General features: G+C 41.9%; 1 protein-coding gene across 1 annotated transcript in view; it reads right to left on the reverse strand.

The window, feature by feature from the left end:
• Positions 1 to 26,167, reverse strand: part of PTPRG (protein tyrosine phosphatase receptor type G) — a 394,663-nt gene that overhangs the window by 96,650 nt on the left and 271,846 nt on the right. Inside the window, exons 6-7 of the mRNA XM_063411184.1 lie at positions 14,594 to 14,660; positions 2,503 to 2,660 (exon numbers count right to left, since the gene is read on the reverse strand). Of these exons, the coding sequence (XP_063267254.1) occupies positions 2,503 to 2,660; positions 14,594 to 14,660 (225 nt within the window). The remainder of the gene's footprint in view (positions 1 to 2,502; positions 2,661 to 14,593; positions 14,661 to 26,167) is intronic.

Consider the following 26,167-nt stretch of genomic DNA (forward strand, 5'->3'; position numbering starts at 1 on the left):
GAAGTCAAGTCTCTAGGCTTAGACATCTGTGACATTAATTGAATTTTTAAACTTTCAGAGAGAACTTTTAAAATATTTTCTTCTGCCATGCTACCTTGGGGAGGTATAATTGCATTTTAACAACTGCCAATTCAAACATGATTTTTAACCTTCCCCTTTTTATGTGTTGAAGTATATATAAGCCATTTCAACCTCACTTTAACTATAAAAATATTATCTACGACAAATGAGAAATTAATTTATCTACAGCTGCCAGAAAAAAAAATTCTAAGATCTGCAGTCAAGGAGCTACATTCATGCTCTTCAAGGAGTACAAGAGCTCCTGTTCAGAAGAAGGAATTAAAAGCTCTTGTAGGACTATTGTAGATACAGGGAAACCTGATCTAAAACTCTGAGTCATGCAATTACAAACCATTAAAGCCTGATGTGTAGTTTTCTAAGGGCTGGATATACAAATGGCAATTAAAAATACTGAGACTGTTACAAGCACAATGAGCTACTCTGAGGTATGCATTACGAGAGATAATGCCATGCTTTGGGTCATTGAATGCACTTAGCTTTACAATGCATCCGCAGGGTGACACAGCTTGTCCTGGTTTGTTGTCTAATTATCAGGGAAGATGATGATGATGGAGGACTGCAAATAAAATAGAGAAGCCTCCACAAATGGACCACTTCACTACTGTCCTTTTCCCAGCAAGGTATTTTGCACAAAAGCAAGAATTTAATTGTAACAGCAACAAAGCTTAAAACAATATCACTGTCATCCCCTGGGATTACAGGCTGCTTCATGGGGTTTTGTGATAAAGAAGGTTAAACTATGGCAATGGATTATGTTACACTGTTTCTCTTAGAGCAACAAATAATAATCATAGCAGTGGCAGGGTGGCAGGCTCTTGACACACACACATCTAGAGCTACCAGGGAGGGGGATACTATTATTTATTCCACATGTGTTGTGGTATCAATGAAAGTCTGTCCACACACAGAATTCCCAGCCCTTCAACCACACACACATGCACAGAGCAGCACAATGCCAAATTTTAAAGCCTTGTGTTGGAACAGGTTCTGTACAGCACAGGAAAGGAGCTATGCCAGGATAAAGTACCTTTATACCAACAGTTGAAATTGATATTTACCATTTTATTTGCATTTGTTAAAAAAGAAAAAAGAAGTCGTGACCCACCTGATGTGCACACAGGGTATAAAACTGAGCATGGGCCAGGCCTTGCAGCCACCAAATAATAAACAGTAAACTTATTGATGTAGTGAAAAGCTACAAGGGATTGCAAGTATCCTGCAGGCAAGGACAGAATTCAAAATGATCTCGACAATCAGAGAAATAGCCTGAAAAAAACAAGGGGTCTGATTCAAACGGGACCATGTGCAGAGTGCCAGGCTGCAGCCAGAAGCGGGGGCTGCCTGGGGGCACAGTATGCTCAGCACTGCCAGAGAGCTCCAGGGAAAGCCTCCAGCAAAAGGGCTCCTGCTGACCAGGAGCTGAACACAGGCAGAGCCAGCACACTTCTGTAACACAGGCAAAATAACACCAGGATGGGTGGCTGCAGACATGAATCCTGACATGTCCCTCAGCCTCTGGAGGGCCTCAGCTGAAGCACTGCAACTGATTTTGAACACAGGCTGTCAAAAAAAGATGAAAGACTCCATGTGAGAAGCAATGAGATCTAGAAAACAGAAAAAAAACCTGGAGCAGGGGTATGGCAAGTGCCTTCCATACTTCTGAAACCTCTGAGCATAATATCTGTCAGTCAGGAACACCCAGTGAACTGTTCACATGCACTTTACAGAATTAGTAATGTAAGAAGTTTGTTTTCAGTGGCTGATTACAGATGAATAAGAGGCAAAACTATGTCCAGCAGGTTGGCTTTCTAAAGACCACAGTCTTACAATGTCAAAATACACCGAACTGGCAAACACTTGACTTCATCTAGACATTGCTTTATCAGGATATTTCTCCAAACTCCAGTCATTGTGTCTATTTGCATTAAAAGCTGCTATGTGCTAATTTTAAAGATTTGTGCACCAACTCGCTGAGCACATAATGGCAGCTTTACTGTGTTATAAAAACAGTTAAGCATGGAGAATTAATGGAAAGATGTCTTTTCTAATGTAATTAGTTCAAATTACTAAATCTGAGCAGAACTGAAATCACTCACTTTACTTTGAAAAGAAAGTTTCAATTAAAAAGAATAAAAGGGAACTCTATGTAACTATTTACACCATAGCTTAATTTAATCTTAACAAAAACAATACGAAATAAATCACTGAAAGGAAACCGGGTTTCACGTACTGTCTCCTCAAGACTGATGGCTCTTGTTCAGAAACAATATTACTTAAGAGAATACAAAAAAAAATCACCGACACTTCCTTTTTTGTCAACAGAAAACATTTGCCTTCTCCAAATTAAACCGCTGGGTTTTGAAAACACTGTCTTGAGGAGGGCAAATGAAGAGATGGGCTTGACTGACAAAGCAAACACACCTGATGGTAGGAAATGGGCACAGGCTTCCGAAACACGATCCACTCCACGATCTCGCTGCAGGGAGGGGTGGTCAGGGAACCCGTGTAGCGGTAGTAGCTCCCCAGCGACGTTGGCAGAAGCTCCCTCAGCACAAAGGGATCCAGAAAGGTCTCCTTCTCTGTGGGGAAGATTGACAAGCAGGATTACACTTTTTTTTGAATGTGTCTTTAAAACAGACATCACATTGCTAGGCAGCCTAACAAGGTGTAATGGCAACAACATATTTTATAATATATGTAATGAAAAATGGAAAGCCTCTGTCAGAGCTGGCGCGTGGTTTCTTAAAAGAGCAGCCAAAACGCTAGTCAGCCCCATCCCAAACACACACCCTCCTAATCTGAGTGTGTGCAGGTGTGAAATGCACTTGCTACCCCACTGCTTTATGTCAGTACAGAAATAAGGCTGCAGTCAATGATTCCTGCACTCAGCACGTGGCTCTCCAGCCTGATGGCAGCACGACAGGACCCAGTGGGACACAGCCAGGCCCAGTGGCCCTGTTTGCTGCTGCCTGACCAAAGGACACTGGGCAGTGTATCTGTCCCATTTCTGCCAGGGGTGGAAAGGGATGCAGGAGTCAAACCCTCAGTGGATTGCTGAGATGGAGGAGGCAGAGCCATGCTGCTCAGCCAAGCTTCTCTGGGAGCTGCCAGGCAGCTGAGCTGAGGAGCAGGGACACAGGACACTGCTGGAGCTCAGCGTGGTGCACCATGTCCAAGCAGTGCTCACTCAGGCCTGCACCCACCCACGCTGGCACTGCCAGGGTGCTGCCAGACACAGCCAGCAGTGCACCACAAACAGATTTCACAGGGAAAATCTCAGGGTTGCTGTTCCCTGAGACTTTCCTTGGGGTTGCTGTTTCCCGAGGCAATAAGGCTTTCGAACTTCTCGTGCCCAAAAGGTCTCACACAGGAGCTGGAGAAGACAAGCTGAGTCCTCTAGTGCATGTTTCCAAGGTTGTTTACTCTTCATTATCTCTCAGTTCTTTCTCAGCTCTGCAAGGTGTCCCCAGCAGAGCAGGACACGTGGCAGGACTGGGCAGATCAGAGGGTCCCGGACCCTTTGTACCATTTCTCTGGTCCAACCACCATCCACAATGTACTTTGTATTTACAAAATCTTACCAATTCTTACTACCTATGTTAACATGTCATTTCTACTCTAAACCAATCCTTGTGATCCAGCTCAGCAGAAAATGGGGGATGAGAACAAGAACAAGGAGGACAGGACCACTCCCCAATTCCTCCATGTTGCCTCTTCAAACCCATATACTAAAAATCCTAGATGCTACATTTACACTCTGTGATAAACTAACTACTACTTATTTTGAGTTCTATTGGGTTGTGATTGTTCATACAATGTGGGCATTCTCTCCCACAGACAGGGATCAGAGGCAGTGTCCTCCTGGGCTCTATGTGAGGCTGGCTGACCCCCTTGTACAGATCCCAGACACCCTGTCCAGTCTCCAAACCCTCCAGGGTGGCCAGAGGGGTGTCCTGGACTCTGACAGTAAAACTGCTGCCCCTTCTCCTAAATCCACGATATTCCTTCCCAGGGTCCAGCAGTCTGGGGAAAAATATTTTTTTGTTTCAGAGAATCTCCCTGGACAGCCTGAAATGCAGACCTAAGCCCTGGAAGCATTCATCCACAAGTATTCATCCACATTCATCCACGGTGACAAGCTGGTAATATTTAAAACCATGAAGAAAAATAAATAAACAAAAGGAGGGAACAGCTGCAGGCAAGGCAGTTTCCCTGCCATCCCTGAGCATTTATCCTCTGCAATTCATGTTGACTCAGAGGCTGAAGTGCCCTCTCAGCCTGTGCAAAGGTGCTCACTGCCTCGGGCAGGCTGACACGCAGGGCTCTCCCAAACATCTCTATTCCTTACTTTCAATATCCTGCATGCCTCAAACAGGAGTCCACACTTGGGCAGAAGAAACTTTTTTGTGTCTCACCAGAGCTGCTGAGCAAACCCAGTGCCACCCCCTCCCCGCCCCAACACAAGGGAGAAGCAGGTGGGCTGGTGAGTGACACACACGTCTTCCAAATAGGATGGAGCCTGCAGAATTCACTTCCACAGCATCCCACAGTCTTCTAGAAGCCTTGATCAAATCAGGAGCTGCCTAAACCTCTTAGCAGCAGTCTGATAATTGGGATTTTTTTAACTCCACTGTTGCTGCACGATGCCAATGATACATACACTTCAGTATCTTCTATTTTCTGCACAATATCAACATGTCTGTGATGTTTTCATAGCTTTTAGCATTTCAAAATATGAGTAATTCTATTAAAGTCAAGGCAATACTGCAGCCTCTTAGTGAACAATTCCTTTCCTTTTAATCCAAGTAGATTTTGACCACATCTGCATCTCCAAAAAAAGAAATAAATAAATAAAGATCCACATTTATTCTGTGTCATAGCATACCTCTGTGAGAAAAAGGGTGCTTAAATAGTAAATACTAAAATATATGTGATTGGCCAAAAAGATTCTAATCAAGAAGTCATAATCACAGCAAAAGGTCGCGTTTAATTTGATTGGCTCATTTTTATGCAGAAAAACTTGGTTAGAAAAACTAGAAACTCAGTCACAGGACTTGATTTCCAAATGCAGTACACAAACCTTGACACTGGGTTTCTGTTTCAGAGCTGTCTCTCTATATCAGCACTCAGCCCACAGTGGGCCACAGTGAATCCCAAAGAGCACTGAATACACCAACATCCCCTGCATTAACAGCAATGACTACACATGAAAGAGCTGGGAGGCAGAGGCACACTTTGAAAAGTGAATTCCTCTCTAATTTAAGAAAAAATGTTGCAGTTAAAATTAAACATTTAACTCTTTCTAACTTTTGTAACCTTTTAATTACAATGATGGAATCACTTCAGATGCTCTGTGCAAAACCACAAATATGGTATCCCTTTATCAAAGGATTGCAGGAGAAGGAAGCTCATTTTACACTTTCAAGGATTTTTGTGCCATATGCTGACAATATTATATTTTAATAATTAATTGTTCATCAAAGGAAAAGATGAAGAACAGGGATGCTAAATTCAAAGTTATTCAAATTGCAAAAATGAATAATGCATAACTTTTATATTAAATACACACTGTATTAAGTAGTCTACATTTCATCCAACTCTGTCTTTCATTTTTAAACATTTTGAACTACAATATGAATAATCAAGTAAAGGAAGCTTATTTAGACAGAGAAATACCTTATTTGAATGCAAACTGGAAGTATCCGACTGATTAATTTTTGGTTATCAATTAGGGAGGGTTTTTTCCTAAGCACTTGGGAAGTCATAGTCAGCTGTGAAAAGGAGTATTTCTCAAGGAAAAAGCAGCTTTGCTAATACACAGTTTAAGTAGGGCAGGGTGTACTCGATCTAATTTTTCATGGCTACAAGCAATGCTCTAAGTTTTCATTAATGAATGCCAAAGATTAAAATGAAAAATACATATAATTGGATTAAAATGACTACTAAAATCGATGATAATCAATTGATTATGCTTTAATAAAGTAACACTTTTGAAAACATATCATTCTTTCGTATCACTTGCCATCTAGATGCATGGTGCAGAGTTTTAGAAATCGGAGTCACAAAGATCTTCACATGAAGCTTAAAGAAAAAGGGACTTGGAAACTCCAGTGCATGCCTGCCATATCCGTCAAGAGAATATTGAAACAGTAAATGCCATGAAATTAAAGTTCCTAAGAGCTTGAGACAGTTTTGAAAATGGCATTTTGAAGTCATATAATTTTAAAGATTTCAGCATTAAGTCGGTTATTGCTGTTGGTAAAACTGTAAGGAGAATAATTTCCAGGCTAAGCAAGAGCATGCACTGATTATCATAGAAATATTTTTTATATATACATATACATACACATGCATGCGTGTGTATATATATATATGTATAGTTCCTACTAAATGAAAAAGAACAAGGTTGGAAATAATAACAAACCTTTCCTCACTGTCTTTTATTACCAGCTCCTGTTTCCCATTTACAGTGCCTGGGATGGGCATGAAGTGTGTCCAGGGGGCTGGGAACAGACTGAGGGGAGTGAGGAGCTTCTAGGAGGAGGAAAGTGAAAAAGGCTGGAAACTACACGATTGATGAGACAGCGTTTGCTGACAGGTACTAGGAAATAACTGGCAGACAAAACCAATAAAAGCAAAGCAAATGTCTTCACCTGCAAACACCTGCGAATCACTGCAATCAATGCTGCAAAAGTGACCCATGAGCCACCTACTCCTCTCACACACAAACCAGAGCCCTGCAATGCTCTCTTCTGCTGCTCCTTGTCCTCCTCCCATCTCAGCACCTGAGCACTCAAATAGAAATATAAACAACCAGGAAAGCAGAGCCCCAGAGATCCTGCCCCTGAAGACAGGCCCTTGAAACACAGAGCAATCCCCTGGGAAAGAACAATAACCTGCTGCTGCCACCAGTGCTCCCAAAGAGCAGTACCCAAAACATCACCCCACTAATGCAGTTTTATGCACAGGTAACAAACAGAAATGCTTTGTTCACAGCACCAAGGCTCAGAAAAACATGTGCACTCTAATACCTCAAAGGTAAAAATAGCCAACACCACAGATTCATTGTTGACCATTAAGACAATGAATGTGGCTTTTAAAATATTGAGTGTTCCACAGTGTGAAAGGACAATATTGTATTTCAGCTCTTACATTCACAAAAAACAATTAACTGAGCCAGCTGGTAACATATTTGACCTTCTGATACAACATTCACATCTGCCTCTTGGTCTTGTCTCTCTCAACAGCAACGTCAAAAGTCACACCCAGCATATTCTTTGTTTGGGCTGAGAACTCTCCCCAGCATTTTGCATAGACAAAAGGCCATTTTCTTTTCAACCAGACCCAAAGGCAGAGCACCTGCAGACATGCTTTAAAAGCCTGACCTATTTACACTCTTTGTCCAGGCATCACCGCTAATGAAGTCTTTAGGCTGAACTAATACTAAATTGTGCACAATAGTTTACTGAGCAGAGGAAAAAATCGGATCTTAAATCAGATACCAGCAGTGGATCTCCACCAACTACTGCAGTTTTCACTAGCTGGTGCCAACAAATATTATATTGAAAGAGTCATCAGTTGCACATTTTGCCTTCAAGGACTGACTTGCTAAAATACAGTCTGTAAATCCCTGGATAAAGATAAACCTGAATTTTAACCAAATCACTAGAGTAAGAGGCTTCTTGAGATATGCAGGTAAACAGCACTCAACTATCTGTGATCAAAACTCTTTCAAATCTAACAGGAACTTGGATTGGACATCACAAGCAAATAACTATATGCCAAGTCCATTTATATCTCATGGAATGCTTTGGGACTTTCATCATGATTTTCTGTAAGAAAACAGGAACTTGGCTGCATTGAAAACAGTATCTTAAAATGAGCTTATCTCCAAAATTAACATATGTACAGTGCCTGATAGGTACCCAGCTACACTGTGAATAACTGAAGTCTGCAATACCAATATGAAGAGCTTTGAAAGTCTCCCAAATTTGTGAAACAACATTATTGCCAATTTCATTTTCACAACGAGCCAAGACATTCTAAAGCTTCTGCATTGAAACTTTTAAAAAGCAAACACACAAAAATAATCAAAAGGACATCATGTCGCACACCCACTGAGCCAGAACTTCCCAGATAAAGCAGGCAGCAAAGCACAGCCAAGGACCAGACTCATGGGGGTGATTTTAAAGATGAGATTACAAATGTTATATATTACTTTAAGTGAAAGGATCATCAGATGAGTGCTTGCTGCGTAAATCCTGCAGGAAGAGCAGTGTCTGACAGTCCTCTGTACTCAGGGTAATTCTTGTCATTTATTGTGCAATTATTTTTCTCACTTTTATTTAGTTTCTTTTTTTTTCAAAAAGAGCCTCTGCTGAGCAATGTAAGGAGCTGTAAGGACACAGAAAGCACAGCATGGCAGGGAGGGGGGGAGTGAGATAATAACACAGTCCTGCAGACTAATTTAATCTGAGGCAACCAGTGAGAGGTACAAAAAAACCAGGAGGAAGGAATAAAAGAGGCAAGTCTCTTATTCACAAAAAACCCTTTCCATGCTATGTGTTGGTCTCAGGCTTAATTTTTATCACTCCCTTTCTTAGAGCAGCTTAGGAGGAAAAGGTTTAGCTGCAGAGAAGAGGTCTTAACTCTTTAAAGAAGGAAAATGTTATTCTGAACCTTTCATGCTTAAGCAGTGCTGATGCAGAGCAGCAGTTGGCATTTTAAACCAGGATGAGACTTCACCAGGTTTCACAAAAATCAACCTGAGGCAGAGGTACATGAGGTTGGACAGGCAGGGAAACTAAGAAATACAGAATAAGCACCAGCAACAGGAGGAAAAAGAAGCTATGACAAAGTTTAGAGGGGAGGAGGATCCCTGGAAAAAGCTGGACCCTGGCAGATGCTGAAGTGAAGCAGAAGTGCCCAGAGGAACATGGATTGTTCACATTGCTCCAGCAGAGCCAGAGCAAAACCACACATTCTCAGACTTCTGTACCCCTCATTTCGCAGCCAACATCCCCAAAAACCCACCAGCACAGTACCCAACTCCTACTCCCTGCAGCAGATGATTTGTTCACATTCAGCATCAGCTTTAATTCTTAACTTTTATAAGTGCAATCCTTTTTGTTAGTTTGAATTAGTTTTTCTGTGCAATGTATTAATTCTCTGTCAGCTTGCAGGTCTTTCCTCAGCCGTGACCAGCACTGCTTTCTGCAGAGCAGACAGGTGAAGGACCAGAGATTTCCAACACTTCCACCATTTATTCCTTTCAGTGATGCAGACCCCTGCAGCTATGCACAGAGCTGCCCTATATAAAGGTGTGAACTTATCACCTCTGCTCTCATCTTCATTTCCCACTTCCTTCCTCCTCCCCTTTGCTCCACAGCAATCCTGTCCTGGCCCCTTTCACAGGGCTACTCTGACTGTGAACACAAGAACAGATCAGAAAACAAAAGAATATATCCAGCTCATCCCCGAGGAGAAAGAAATGCTCCTCCACATTTCGTTCTCTGCTTAACGCATGGTGCTGCTCTCCCTTTGATGGCCCTTCCTTGTTCCAAATTGAGCTGCTGCTTTCTTCAAAGTTTTACTTTCAAAGACGAGGTCCCACAGTATCACATCTCAGCTTCACCCCTCTCCCCCACCCTTCTTCTCCACAACCCCACGGTATTGGCAAACAGCTTGTCAGGCGGTGTTACGGTTGAAGTTCAAAACAAAAGAAAAAATGTGTCACGGTGCTAATGGTGTTTTCTTGTTATTATGCCTTCTGGTGTGATAGATCCACAGGGTAACTAACACCATCTAGATTGCTTCTTTCTTAGTGCTGATTTATTTTAACAGGTTATTCACTGATTTTTCACCTAGGACAACTGGAGAGATATGCAACATATTTATTCTCTATCCTTTTTCATTATTAAAACAGTTGTTTCCACTGTATTTTGGTGAGTTCTCCCCAGCAAGACTAGAAATTTTAGTAATCACTTGCCTCACCACTTCTGGTCCATCTCAAGGGAGATCCAAGACTACACTCTGCTCCATGCTGGGTTACAATTACAGCTTTTTAAGACTTTTTTCCAATCTCTCTTTTAAATAAACAAAGGTTCCTTTCCTCCCCTCACCCCACCTCATGCTCACAAACAAGCAACAGATGCCATTGATTCACTTTGTACCTCAGCTTTTGATCTGGTAGCACTTTGATTTTCAGAGCTCTCTTTTGACAAGGAAGGGAATAAGAGCCCCATTTTTGTGACATTGAGCCTTTTCTGCTGTGGTAATTTATTTGTGCTCTAATAATTTTCTGCTGATCAGTGTAGATTCTTGATGACAGCCACAGAGAACAGGACAGAGGGACAAAAACATGGTTTCCATCACCTTGAAATCTTTTCCAGGGGCCTGGGGTGGTGTGGGCTGCTGTCCCCTCTGGGAACACTTTGCCTGCACAGTCAAACAGGACTGTGGTCCTGTGCAGAGCACCCGTGCCAGGCTGGGAAAAGGTGAATGTCACACAGCCTCCAGCACTGGGTGCTGCCCCAGGACTGACATCAGGGAAGAAGGGTCATTTTAATGCTTCCAGGCAGCTGGCAAAAACAAGGAAAAGGCTTCTCTAAGAGGCTTACATACAAAACAGTACCAAAAAGGGCAAACCAAAGACAGCAAAGGTGGGAAAAGCAATGTTTCTGTGCAATAGCTCCATCCTGCCACGTGCTCCTCTGAGGCCTTGCTGGAACGTGTGGCAGGCAAAAGCTTTCATAGCTATTTTAATGCAAATCAACTGTATAACACAACCTGGTGTTTCACAGTCCCCTGTTCCCACAAGGGCACAATCATTCCCTCTGAGGCCTCAGCAGCCCCCTCAGCCTTGCACAAGAGCAGCTCCTTCCTGCCCTGCTATCCTCAGCATCACAAAGAAGGATGAGGAGGAGAGAGGGGCTCAGGGCAGGGCATCCAGCTGAGCACACCAGCAGCAAAGCGGGCAGAAGGGTCAGAAGTGCAGCACCAAGGCTGCCCCAGGTGTGCTGCACTCACAGCCAGGCACCAGTGACTTTTTTACCTATGATCCAACCTCAGTGAACAGCAGGCACCATCTGTCCCACCAGGAGCAGCACTGCTGAAGGACCCTTCCCACCAGCGTTCACGATCACAAAGGCATTTGCAGAGGAGCTAAGAAAGACCCCCAGCAATCAGAGCTGAACAACACTGGCAAGCCAGCCCCAGAAAATCCAAACCCCACCTGCTTGGAGCCCATCCCGTCCCCAGGGAGGGCTGCCCACTCCCAGCTGTCAGTGCTGCCTGGGCTCATGGCAGACACGCTCCCCACGTGCCCTGGGGCAGGGGAAGCAGGAGTGAGAAGAGCAGGCACCTGGCTGGCGGGAGGCGTGACAAATCCTTGGCAGAGCACAAAACCAAACACAATTTTAAAATCAGCATTGAGCATTTGACAGCTCCTGTAAAAGCCTCCACAGCATTCCTGTGCTGCTCTTGGAGGGCAGAGGCAGGAGCAGGGGAGAGCTGTGGGAATGTCCTGTTCAGCAGGAAGAACATGGGCAAACCCCAAAGCAGCATCATAGACCCAGACATCACTGGGCAGTTTGGTACACCATGGTTTCCCTTCCAGCTAAGAAACTTTATATGGTTGCTCATGTAAAATTAAGTTTAATGTGGCCATTAAGATTCTACAAAATTATGCCTGGAGATGAGGAAACAAAATCAACTAAGTAGCAACTAAGCCTGTATTGATTTTTATGTGTATGTTTCTCTATCATTGTTACTAAGCTGGTGACACTGTGAAGGGCACAATTATTTATGTTCCATCAAATTAGTAAGTAATTCAAATCCCTGATGAAATATCAAGCAAAAATTGCTTTCAGTTCTACAGAAAGTACTTCTGACTTTGGAAATCTTTGCATACTCTGGAAGGGCAATATAAGAATACAAGAACTTCACAGAAAAAAAAAAAAAAAGAAAAAGGATACAAAAAAATTACCCCCCTCCAGCTCACCATTCACGAGTACCATCTCTCTATCCACCTGAGTGTTACCAGATCTGTCACCACTATGGGGACAGGCCAGCCCTGCACAGTGTGGTGCAGAGTGAAGTCCCCATACAGGACCAGGCCTTCTAGTAAATGACAAAGTGAGGATGATGAGGGTTTGTGTGGGTGGCCATTCCCATGCTGAAAACTGAATGAGTGCTCTGCCAGATGGAGGGAGAGGGACAAGAAAACCTCAACATTTGTATGAATTCTTAATTCTTTACTTTATATGTATGTGCCTCTGTATTGTGACAACCACCTAAAACCAACGTGGTAATGGAAATGTAATAAAATGCAAAGAAATTTAAAGCTTCAATTTTGCCTTCTTTTGTTGGATTCCTGCTTGATCCAACCACTCTATTCAAAAGCCACAAGAGTTTTCCACTGTATTTGAGCCAAAAAGTCCATGTTGCCTTAGGGTCCCAGCTGAACACAGACAAATGGAAGGCATTTCAGATAATGAATCTTTCCTTCAGGAAGCTTTTCAGATAAATTCATAAAATTGTGCTCATGCAAGATGTAAGTAAATCACATCAAGAAAAAAAAAAGTGAGAATCTGGAATAAAACCTTCACATCTTTACTATTATTTTATATAATAACATTAAAAGAGAGATATGATATGAGAATTCTTCACTGAAGTGTTCTATCAATGTTTAAGTTAAAGAGAATGATCTCTTTCAACAGCTCTTTGCAGGAGGAAATTCCTTTACTCTAAGCAGCAAAAGAGCCTTAGAAAAGGCCTTTAATCAGGGCCTTTGAAACAGGAAGGAAAGCATGATTTTCCTCTTTTTCTTCCTTAATGTTTTGAAAAGGAAACAAGCTATTGAAATATATCAAGTGATTTCCTTTACTTGAAACACTAGCAGACTTCTGTGCATTGTGTGCAAAACAAAAATAAACGCCTTTTATCCACCCAGCTTTTGCTGTGGGTAAGACAGCACGGAGATGGAGTGATCATTTTGTGGTCAGGGAATCACAGCCTCGGGACCAGTCACATCCTACCCAAACAATTAACTTTGGGAACAGAATAATCCTCTTAGGAGACACTGGTGTGATTATCCATGAGTGGCTGTTTTGTCTGCGAGGAGCAAGACAGGGAGCAGAAAATCCTGATGAGGTGGCTAAAACACTGTGTGCTTGCAGGGGCTTGGGAGTCTTGGAATAGAGAGCAGGTAAAAAACAAAACTAAAAAGAGATCCCAGTCCAGTTAAATGGCAGCTTGGCTGCAGTGTCAAATTACACAGACATTGAAAAAACCTTGCAGCCTAACGCATCCCAGCTTTGCTTTTGCTGCCCTGTTCTGTTACCCAGCGGCAGCGAGGTAATAACTTCTATTTTTGTGGAAAACCACACCAGTTTTTCAGCTCAGTGTGTTGTTTTTATTTCACGGCAGAACACTGCAATTTATAAGCAGCAAAACCTAAGGAAAATTCTCTTAATGAAGGGCTTTATGTCATGTTATCATTTAACCCATTTTTCACTGTGTTTGGATTTATTTGCCTTCCCAGTTGCAAAGTTAAATGATTCTGAAAGGAGAACAATTAATCCAAAATCCTATTTGTTTTAATCTAACACTGTCAACTAGTTTTAGGTTTGCAGTCAAGGGAAAAAAAAAGTGTCTGTAAAGCTCTACAGCACTAGCTAATGTCTAAAGACAATCCTCAGAAAAGGTGCAAAGATGTTTTATCACAGCACTATAGATGGAACAGAGATTTATTATTGCACTGAGCACCATTCCAGCAGATGCCTTTTGAATTACAATGAGATTATTAAAACTTTACAAATCATTATTTTAAAACCTGACAAGAGTACTTTGGGAACCAGAGCATCTTGATGTCATTGCTGATGATGCATTACCTCTGGTAAGGCTTCAGGAAAATTCCCAAGTAAAAGATTGGTTATAAAAGTATAAAATATATTAATATTTATTTCAGTACCTGCTATAAGTTCAAGGATAATAGGTATATGCATCAGAACAGCTGAATGATCGTATTTATGCCAGCATTAGAAAGATGTTCATCTGCTGCAAAGTTTAATTAATTTTCATAGATAGTTAATTTTCTGTTTCATTATCAGTTCCCTAAATTTGAAAGACAAATAATTTATTAACAAATAGAAACTTCAGAGAGGTGTATTTTTAGAGCAAACAGAAGATAAATAACAGAGTGCAGTATCCAGGCTGCCTTCGAAGTTCTAATACAAATGATAGATTGCAGCAGGCTGTGATTGATAACTTATGCATTCTGGAGCACTGACTGAAAAGAAACAAATTGTTTACTGTTCACCCCAAACCATTCTCAGGTAACAAATGACTCTGATCTTTACCAATCAAATAATGGCAGTGATGCCCTTAAACATCGGTGAATGAGGAATGTGTAGGTTCACTGTGTCCTTCCAGGGGTGACCTGATCCCTTGAGGACAATATTTGTGCCCCTCTCCCCTTCCCAACCAGTAGAAAGTTTAAGCAGCTACTTACCGTGATGTACAACGCCCTTCAACCCATGGATAATGGGATCCAGTGCTGAATTGTCCCTCTGACTGACCTACATGCAAAGGATACAGGATTGGTTACATCTACTCTGGCATTAAGCAGAACAGTTTCAGTTTATTCTTCTAACAAGAAAAAAAAAGGATGTTACATAACAAGCTGCTTAGTTCTCACATTTACAACGGATCTTCATCAAATGCCAAAGGTACATGGTGTCACAAAATAAAGTGAGGAAGTTTGAATTTAAAAAAGGTGTCCTCTGCATTCCTTAAAACATTAACCACATTATCAACCCTGCAAAGCCTAAAAACACAGAGCTGATTTTCCTCCATCTACTCCTGCTTTCATAGAGAAGAACTGCTGTGATAAACAGAAGTCATCTCAGACCAGTTCATTCCTTACCAACACGGCCATAAATCCGGTGCTGCCACTGCAGTCAGGGAAGCTGGACCCCTTTCAGCCCTAATGGAGTTGGGCCTTGGCATCTCATTGCTATTCACATTTTTAAATTTATTTAATTTAGAGTCAGTGGGACAAAGGAAAGGCAAAAAAGCTCTGTGAGAGGATCTAGAAAAAAATCATCAGTTCTTGACAGTGTAATTGCCTGCACTGCCAGACCAAAACCTGCAACATCCCTTCTATCACTTAGAAATTGCCCATATCCTCCACAAAAGTGAGATCCAGCATGAGAGAGAGAAGGGAAAGGCAGCAGGAAGAATTAACCCTGTGGAGCTCCATGACTTCCAAATTAAACCCATCATTTCAGTCACTTACTTGCACACAGCCAAGGAATTTACAATCAATAATGCATTTTTTTTTAACCTTTTTCCTCTCCTATTATTGTAGGAATAACTCACAATTTCAGTGAACATGTTCCATTATTTAAGATACTTGCCAATTTACTTTTGGGAGATAAATACTGCCATATATCTTATTCATGGGGTACATCCTTCCTTTTTTTTTTTCCCCACCAGTCAGCTTCAGAACCTGAGCAGTGTTGATAATTTCTGGATGGACAGCTCCTAATGGGAAACACATCAGATGCAAAAGAGCTGCTCTGTATTTTACTGCCTGCTGATGACCTCAATGTCATGAGGAAAAACAGAGTTTAATCACATTATGTCTGTGTATTAATGTATTTGGAAAGGAGTGGAGACAAAAGAAGAAAAAACCTGAGAAAGGACCTTGTGGCCAGCAGGGAACACACTGATCTGTGAAGGGCAGAACCAGCTTGGAGCTGTTCCTAGGAGGAGGACATCATTGACCACAGCACATCCAAAAAATGTGCGGAAAAATATCACAAATTTTAATAGCCTGACAAGAAAATTGGAATCCACAGCCCAAGTTTCACAGGCACAAGCACCTCTCATCTTGTCCTTCTTCCCTATAACTAATTAAAAATCTTAGAAACCTCATTATCTTCTCAGCCACAACAAGCCACTTTTCTGTTTTCCATTTATTTGCCCTATGAACTACTCTGCTGTGTTCAGGACACTTCTCTTGAGATAAAATGGTTTGGTGCTGTAAATGGAAATTGAAAATCCTCTCCTCATCACAGTACTCCAGAACTTGCAATGATCATCTAGGGCAAGAAATGCAATAAAATTATCAAAGCAGCAAAAGCAGCTTTGAAATATATACAGCTCAGATGTTACTGGACATAACACCATTACCCTGAAGGCTGCAAACTCTTTGAAGCATGAACTTTTATATGCTCAAAGGGGTGCTCTGTACACTTTGGATCCTGTATAAATAATAATCACAGGACAATGGACCCAATTACCCACTTTGTAGGTTCTGTCTGACATCTGACAAATCAAAAAGAAACACTAAAAATACAGAGCTTGTTGTGAGACACATTCCTGCATCTTTTCCATTTATCCAGGTTTCTCCAACCATGGACAACATGGAAAAAAAAAGTCATTAAAATGCTACCAGCATTTAAGTACAAGAATATAAGAAAATCCTGCTCTAGACTTAAGCAATGTTTTATTTATTGCTGCCTAACCATAAGTGGTAAAGAGTTTTATTTCGTTTACTTTGGTTTTATTTCTGGTGACAGCTGCAATCAGTTTGAAAAAAGCAAATAGACAGAAAGGATCATAAAGGTTACAGCTCTTCCTTTTGGGATTTTGTGTCAAAGCAGATCAATCCTTAACCTCAGCCCTGGCAGCGCCCCTTTAATCTGAGGTGGTGTGGCTGTATAGATCCGGCCATGCAGCCTCTTTGATAGCACATTCTGCAAATGTGCTGTGTTCTTCAACAGCACAAAACCAACAGGCACAGGATTTCTGGGGAGGCTGGAAGGCAAATGCTCCATGCATCTGTAATCTTGTTTTCTCCAGGGGTATGGGGACCAGGATCTCATGTTTCTTTAAAAATCATATTCAAACAAGTACCACTTGCAGAGATGTCAGTTCAGCCCTGCACGGGGTGTAGCTTTATTTTCCTTCCAGATGCTTTCCTTCTTCTTACCTTACATTCACACACAGTTCTCTCACACTTCAGTACAACTGTTACAACTGTTTCAGGATCTTGGCAAGACCATTAGAAAAGTGACCAGAAGTTTTCTCATTCTGTGGAAGGGTTCAGTCTTCAGCACAAAAGTTTTCTTTCATCTTTTTCTTCTTCAAATTCTTAAAAAACCCCAAAACCCCACCTTGAATTTCATCTCACTCTTTTTTTTCCCCACTTCTTTGTAGCCTATTTCTGCCTGTGTTCACAGAGGAAATCAGGTTTCTGAAATCCAAAAAGTCAAGTTCTATTCCTATTGCTGCACATCTCTGGTTTAACTGGCCTGCAGCTACCGTGCTGGTTGAGATCAGAGATTCACCCATACAAGAATCCTGTCTCTGATAACAGCTGATACTTAAAAGAAAGGAAGGGAGAAAAAAAAAAAAGGAAAAAAAATCTCCAGAATAAGAAGTGTCCTTCTGACCTGCTTTATTATTCCATATCAGGAGGCTTGAGCTTATATCCTCCTACAAACTGTTTTTAACTTTCCTTGTTGTATGTGTTCCGACCATGTATTTTTTATTTCCTTATGAACATATCCTGAAGGAAAACTGCAATGAATTATTCAAATTGACCTTACATTCCACATTTCTGCTGATACCTTGGAGAATTAGAGAAAGATCACACATCTCTAACTGGGTCTGGGCACTTTGGTTTCACCCAACACACGTCTGCCTAAGCTGGGCAAAGCTTTTCTTTCCCTGTGAGTGCAGAGCCATGAGATTCCCCCCTACTCCTTCAAGACCTTGCCAGAGAAACACCAAGAATGACAAATTTCTTAAGCCACAGGGATTCCAGGCACAAACACAAGCCTACAATGCTGCAGAGTGAGTATTAACAGACAGATGGAAAAGCATCCTGAAATTGCCCTAAAATACCCACAGTACCACTACTACAAATGTTGTTTCCTGTACAAGATGTTTTTGCTCAAAACTGACTAACACTCTATAGGTCTGCAGTAAACAGATTAAATAATGCTTGCGTGCATCATTTATAATTGAAAAATGCCTGTAATCCTCTTCAGCAGAAATAAATAGGTAACTATCATGCTAAGCACAATGGAAAAACAAACACAGAGATATCATTAAGCAGTTTCCTGTGCTAACAGAGCTCTCACCATAGGGTAAATATGGGATGAACATGACATGAAGAAGCAAAATCTCTTGTTTATTGTATCCCTTGGGTGACTTCAATACCTGGTGCACACGCCATTCTGAATAGAAAGAATGGCTTGATGTTCATGCAATGAAACAAGACAAACATTTGCAATAGGGGAAAAGGCAAAGCACAAGTGACCTCATTCTACAGTCATAAAGCAGATTATGTTCTTCACATGAAGTCATGGTGGAAACCATAGTCCAGACAGGATAGATTTACTTACAGCTCCTGCATCTGATGCAGGGCCTGAGAAATTATTCCTTCTTCAGTGAGCAAGGCTGATCAGCCATGAACTCTATTGACAGCAGTGATAATGCCTCTCAGCAGCACAATGTGCTATCCCTGTGCTTGGAAGTGCTGTTTCCACTGCTGTACCCTTGCAGGCCAGGGAGCTCAGCCCCTTCTCATGGTTAATACTCCAAAGAGGAGTTTCAGTGACTGAGCAGAGCAGGAATGTGACCAGAGGACAGACCAGAGCACCTCAGCCAGGCTGACCATGCCAGTCCAGCCACCAAGCCACAGCAAGTAAAACCAGACTTTACTGGGCAAGGTACTAGCCCTGTGTGCAGCTGTACTGAGCTCAGCATGTGCTCATGAGTTAAAAACACCAACCTGTTCTCATTCTCCATCACTCACTGTAAAGCAGCCAAAGCTCTCTGTTCTTCTGATTATTTCATAGGACAAACTCAGAACCTTCTGAAGACCCTGATTTATCAAAACTCAGCAGACTTGTAAAGTGTTAAAATTTATACCACATGCTGTATAATTAAAGCCATATGCTAAAGACATGTAAGTAATCCATGACCTATCTTTCTGCTGGAAACAGTTGTATAAAGCTGAAAAAAAGATCTCAGGCAAAAATACTGATCTTCCCATGCTTATTTTAGAAACAGTAACAAATAAAACCAGGGAAACCCCCAAATATACACTGAAGCACTTAGAGAGGCCATACAGCAACATCAGACCTTAACTCTAAGAACCCTGTCCAAAGGACCAGACACTCCCCACTGCCCAAAGCTCCAGGCAGCCTCCCTGAAACTCAGATTATCCTCCCACCAACCAAGGAGGTCTGGAGGGAGTGCCACAAGGCTCTCTATTGATCACTGGCACCAGCTACCTTGTGAGAAGTAGGGGAATATTGATCATTTGAACAGACCAGGAGTAAGGATTTACTTTCCTTTTAAAAATATGTTTAAATAGATGTCGTGTGGAAGAGAAAGGTGTGGGGAAAAAAGAACTGAAGAAAACTCACCTCTTTGGGTTGATATAAAATATAAATTTCTCTTTCATTTCCACCTTAAAAAATACCTGGCATTTAGACATTAAACTGTCATAAATTTGCAGCAACTGCTTTCAAGCTCATTAAATGGGCTCACAGACAGTATAGCAAAGCTTCTCAAAGTGAAGGAGAATGCCACAGTCGGCTATATTGAAAGGTGAAATGACATGCATTTTGTGAAAGGTAGAGGAAAATGAATGGCAACAATTTTGTGATACAGTACCTGAGCCTTTCCCCTCTGAATAGTGATATAATTTACTTTTCTCTCCCACTGCAACATTTGGCCCTTGACTCGGAAACTAAATCTTCAATCTATCAAGCCTTACCCATCTGCTAAGTAAAATGGCCAAGAAAATCTGCATGCCTTGAATTCGATATAGCCAGCTGCTCCCAGAGTGCTGAGCATTAACATCCAGAGACCATCCTCTCCTGCTGCAAAGGACGCTGTCTGCCAAGGATGAATGACTACATACTTAACCGTGGCAGCTGAAGCCAGTGACAATGGCTGACACAGAAAGATGCCAATGTGTCAAACTCTACTTTCAATTACAACAGTGAGAGTCAGGGGTAATATTCCCCCAGCCGTGCGCCTTCAGCTCCCATACAGCCTGCAGTTAAGATATACAACTGGCCAGCCAAAAACCTAAGCTCCAAGCACTCTGTGCAAACAACTAGGAAGAAAAAGAAAACTATTATGAATTAACTAGGCTGCAGAGATTAAATTGTCCTGTAGGGTTTCAGGACAATCAACATGGTTAAACAATTTATTCTTCTAGCAGCTCAGTGATGTTGGACAGGTGCCAGTCCCCCAATCTCTATGGGAAAGGACCTGATTTTCAGTGGTTTAGAACAGAAATAAGAAGAATCTCATGAATGCAACACTGCACCACACAGTATGTACTTTAACATCACAGCAACAGGATTTAAAGAATCCGAGATAATAGCCATCAAAAGAAACATTCTTTTCTCACTAAAGGGAAAGCACTATGGATATTGCCTTTGAAACTCTTCAAATGCATGTCTTCAGGGCCAAATACTTTCAGGGCTAGCTATCAGCTTGGGCAGGCCCTACTCCTAATCCTTCTGAACAACGATGCTTTAACCTGCATCAGTCTGCAGCACTTGGAAAGGATGCTGACTTTGTGTCCACGCCCTTCTGCTCTGCACTAACTCCATTGTCCCACCTCTTGCTTCTCTCCCTTTTGAAGTCCACATTGTAAAATCTGATTGTGGATAAATATTTCGTTTCTTAAACATTACTGAATAAAAGGAAGTGTAAGATTTCAGCCGGATCTGGAATGTGGATGAACAGATATGAAAAGTTTACATGTGCTTTGCTTTGAAATAAAGTAGGAAATATTTATCTGGAGCTTTCCAGGGGAACTGCTGGGTGAGAAGGGATCCTGGTTGACACAATAGCACACCGAGCTATCTGTGAAGCCAAGAAAATGCCTACAGAGCTCCCGACATAATGATAAGCTAGATTTGGTGCTCTAAGCTTTTCACCTTCACAAGCACTAAATGATCCAAGAATGATATATTCCTGCTCCTCCACAGATGATATTTTCTTCCATCTCCCCCATATAAGCTATAATTGCACATCTCCCATCTGAGCTGATGCAAAAGGACAAATCTGGCCAAAAGCCTGCAGCCTGACAGAGGTGAGCAGGGAGGCAGAAGGCATTTGCTGTGTAATGAATGGACTGCCCAAAGTAAGTATCCTGCAGAATATATTTGTAAGGGAAAACAAGAAATGGAAACAGCCCCCTTACTACTTCAATTTTCTACTCATGTGTAAAACCAGAGAGAATAACAGGTACCCAGGCAAGATGTGACACTGAACCTTACAGTGGCACATGCACTATTTCACACAGATACTGCCACGACCTTTGATTTTTTTAAACAAATGTGCATTGGAGCTGATTTTGTCTTTGCCTACGGTAACTGGTTTCAGGTTTAGGGATTTGAAGGTAAGCCTCTGTTGAGTTAAATTTGGGTTTTGGCCTTCAGGTATTAATAATCCTGTTATGAATGAAAATATACTGAAGTCATAGAGGTGCATATGCTGGAGGAGGGGGTGTTTCTAAATGTCTCATTCACTATGTTATTTGAAGAGAAGAGAAAAAAAAATTAGTGAGTCTTCCAATGATTATTTTAAATAGAGTAATGGGTGTGCATTGATCCTTCTAGCTAATTCCACTTTGAATAACACATCATTCTGACTGAAAGTTTGCTAGTGATGTATTAACTTCATATTTCACTGCAGCTTTGGAGGATATCTACTAGCAGGATATTAACTAGCTGTGCCAAAGAGGAAGCTGCACTTTTTCCTTTACTTTTTTGAAGTCCACAATGGTTTTAAAAGCTATTGAACTGACTTTGGGGTCAGGTGTTCTGCCTGTCCCTCGTCTTTGGTTGAGTGCAACGAAGCTGTTTGCAACCACTGCACCTCAAAGCCCTGAACTCAGCCTCTGAATCGCTTTGTACCTGCTGCTTCTGCACCTGGGTTGGTTGCAGACATCCTGGGACTAGGATGGGACGAAGCAGGTTACAGATTAGCAATTTCCCCTTTCATTATGGCCCATAGGGATGCTTGAAAACACAAGGAGCACAAATAGTCTCTTTTACACCACAAGTTGTCTGAAACACCAGTGTCATAAAAAGAGCAAAGCACTGGCTAGCACAGAACACTGAGCAGAATCTGTGTGCTGGTGCAACGTCCTGACACAAGAGACTGTATCAAAAAAAAAAAAAAAGAAGGCAAGACCATGAAACTCCGAGGTAGAGTTAAGTCTGCTTAATAACTCAGCTCAGAGTGCTCTGTGCACACTGAGTTCCTTTGTCAGCAGAGAGGTGCATTGATCGTGCATTGGAACCTGCTGGCAGTGGCTGATTGGAGCTCCGGGCTGAGGAAGACTCTGCAGCTCCCCCTCCACAGCATTTCCTCCATTCACTGTCACTAGATTTGCAACCAGCAGCACAGTAAGAAACAACAGACAATGTATTCTCCTTTCATGTTGTAAGGCACTCCTTAGCCCAAACTTTGACTTATTCCATTGCTAAATTAATTAATTTCCCTAAAGCATTCTTGCATAAATGCAGCCAATTTACTGCAAGTGAATAGCACATTCAATTAACAAATTCCTGGAAGATCTTAATACACATATATCCAAGGAAAAACAGAAGAGATGTTCAGCCCAAAAGCACAATCTGATTAGAGCAACAGAATATCTCGGATACAAAGTTCAGTAAAAGACAAAAATGTAATTGCAACACAGAGGAGAGGCAGCTTCAGTGGCAGCTTCTCAAAGCTGGGAAAGTTTGATTGATAGACTTTACCATCTGCAGCTGCGCAAAAAAGGGCTACAGTAGCTGCAAGTTTATTTAAAGCAATTTCAGTGCACTGAGCCTACTTGTTCTCCTTTGAGAAAATAATATGATTTCTTCATAGAGCATGTAGTCTATTTATTTAAGCAGCAGTGTGCAAGATCTCTCAATCCTACCAGCAGTTCAGCTGGAAAAATGACACACCAGGGGGTAACATTTTATCAGGATGGAGGCTATTTTATAAAAACTGCCATCAGGTATAAACGGTTCTCATCCTCTGAGTTAAAAAAAAATAATAAAAAAGGGGGCAAAAAGAAAAAAAAAAAAAGAGTTGGGTCTCTTAAGAGTTTTCGCAATTTGCTCAATTTACAGCTTTTAGGTAAAAATAACCATTTTGACCTAAGTAGGGAGGAAAATGAAATGGTGTAATGAAAAAATATAACAAGCATTACAGCCAGATCATCTTACAACACCCACTCCTTGATGTACAGCTTCACACATTTGGAGAGGCTAAACTCAAAACTGTGAAACCACAAATGGAAGTTAGCTCTCATTTTCTTCTGCTCCTGGCTTGAATTGGGTACAAAATTGTGCAAGTGAGAAAAAAATATCTCTAGCTTTTTTAAAATTTTCTTTTTTTTTTTTTTCCCCATAGAAAATAAAGTAATGAAGTCTGACGGCTAAACAGGAAAATTTCCTGGGCAAAATGCAAAAGATGAAAAGGAACAGCTCAGATGGACATCTGGAACTCCAGCATTTTGCAGAGGTTTAATTTAATTGCTCCAGCTAAGCTTGCCTAAGATGCAGCAGAGATTTCCAGCCTTTTCCTCTTTTCTAGCCAACACAAAGTATTTTGGTGAGAGAGGTCACATCAATCTCTCCCTTAAAATAAAGAAAAGGAATCGTCTCAGCTTCCCAACATCTTTCATTCATTCCACAAGAAAAGTCCTGTCTTTTTCTCTCCCAGCACAGCCTTGGGCTCCCTCCAGCCAGGCAGTGCAGATGACTCAAGCCAGCATCTATGAGTCACAAACACAGAGGATGCAGAAATGTCAATTAAGTTACACAGTCACTTCCCTAATGACAACCACACCTCAGTTCACAATTAGATTAGAAATCCAGTGAAAACAAATTTTTGTAGGGCAGATTCTTTTTTTCTTTTTAATCTGATGCTTTGAAAAATCAAATTCCAACACAGTTTGTTTGCTGCTCCTTTTACCTCATTTCTAAGGAGGTTGGTGTAAACTGGCCTCCCAAAACTGCAGCAGGAATTTTTGCTACTCTAAATTCCCCATTTCTAAAGCAGCAGCCATGGGCTGGGAGGGCTTCCAGGCATCTTTGTGGTACGAGGACCCAATGTCAAACCAGTGCTTTTCATTAATACCTTCCAGCACAAAAGGACAACTGCAATACAGTCTTGTATTTGTAATTTTCTTTCAAGCAAGTCCTTCCATCTTTACTTACTTTTCTGAAAATTTTTGGTGTCATATAATTCTTGCAGCTTTGCAAAATGCTATGAACTTGCACAGTTTGGTGCTCATAGTACCTAAGGCAGAAAGGACCTACTAATCCTCAAAGTTTCCTCTCATGTCTGAGTTGCCTCCCTCTTCCATCACACACCTGCCACATCCTCCTCGTTGTCTCTTTCCACCCAGTGAGCTGTTTCTGTCCCCTCAAATGTTACAGCATCTACCCTTCCCAAACTGTTCCACAAATCCCCTTGAGCATCCTTCCACAACTCTCCCACCTTCTCCTCTCCACCTCCTGCCTCTCCAAGAAGTTCCTCTGCTCTTCCACCCCCCGAGATGTTCCTCATGGAGACAGGAGAAAGCAGCTTTGGCTGCTGAGGATGCTGAGTGGGTTTGTCCAGGGGAAACCCAGTTGCCAGCAGACTGGCAGGGACTGCAGCACTGCCAGGGGCTCCAGAGCCAGTGGGGATGAACTGTGGGTGCATCAAGAGCCAGTCACAGGGCTGTCCCTGGGCACTCTCAGCAGCAGAACTCCAAGAAGAGAGAAGTGAGGCAGTCCATCTCAATCTTCTTCAAGGCACTGAATTAAGAGTGGCAGGATGTGGCCTGCGTTTTGTTGTTGTTTTTTTTTTTTTCTCGGCTGCTTATAAACTGCTCAAGTTCCTGCAGCAACAGAAGAACAGCTCAATCCCCCTGTCTCACCTGGTGTAACACTAGACAAAACCAGTGAGGATCATGTGTCAAGATGTTTATTTTTCTCTTAGCATGAACCAACAGCTCACTTGGTTCCTTAAAAAAATATTTCAACAAGTATCATGGCTCATGTTTAGAAAAAATGGGGAAATTTTGTGCAGAAAAACAGCACTTATAACACAAGTGCATTAAAAGCCTGGCAAACATTCAGTTTGTGGCAGCAGTTTCTTCCTCTTGAAATACAAAGAAATACAAAAACTAACATGACATGTGTGCTTGTTTCGAGATGTTCTACATTTCTGCAGTGGCAAAGTGATTGCTATTCAATCACTGCGAGTAGGTGATAGTCTTAAAGAAACAGAACTCCTCAGGATTCTCTAGCCTTCATGCCTCTGCTCCATGGGCTTCTTACAGCTTTCCTGTGCTCCTGTGGAGCATGATCCATCTAAGGAGGGCCTTATCAAGCTCTGTCTCTGGTCAGGAAGCCCTCCTCCTACACAGGGTACAACTTCAAAATTGCCAAAACCTAAAAATCTCAGGGAAAGTTCTGAGAGAAGAAGTAAAATACAACTGAACAAGATTTAAAACAAAACTTAAAACAGGGTTAGAACAAAAGGTGCTCTTTGAACAAGTCTAGCCTGACCCAGAAGAGTGAAGATGCTTCCTGCAGGTGAATGTACACAGGAATGTTCTCAGGAAGATTCTTCCATCTCATCTCCTCCTCTCTGAATCTGCTCACCAGAAAGCCTGGCTATTAATTTGAGATGTTTCCGTATTATTTTTTCTTCCTTCTCGCAGCCAGCACGGTGACTCCTGGGTGTCCACAGCTCATGAACAGTGGTTGTGATCGATCACCAACGCTGTGGCAGGTCAGCTGGATCATCCAGCTCCTGGCACACGCTTTGCCACAGCCCCAGTTTTGGTGTCGACCTCTAGAAAAGTCTCTTCTCTTTCTTCTTAAAACCTGCCAGGCTGCATGGCCTCTTGATGTCACCACCCTCATACAACCACCTGCACCTGACACCACAACCCGCATTAGGGTTCTCCCTGCCAAAAGCCTCATTGTTATGGAGGGAGCCAAAGAGCTGAGGCCCTGTGAAGGCAAATCCACAGAGGGCTGGC

Source organism: Prinia subflava, chromosome 14 (genome assembly GCF_021018805.1).
Source record: "Prinia subflava isolate CZ2003 ecotype Zambia chromosome 14, Cam_Psub_1.2, whole genome shotgun sequence".
Taxonomy (NCBI): domain Eukaryota; kingdom Metazoa; phylum Chordata; class Aves; order Passeriformes; family Cisticolidae; genus Prinia; species Prinia subflava.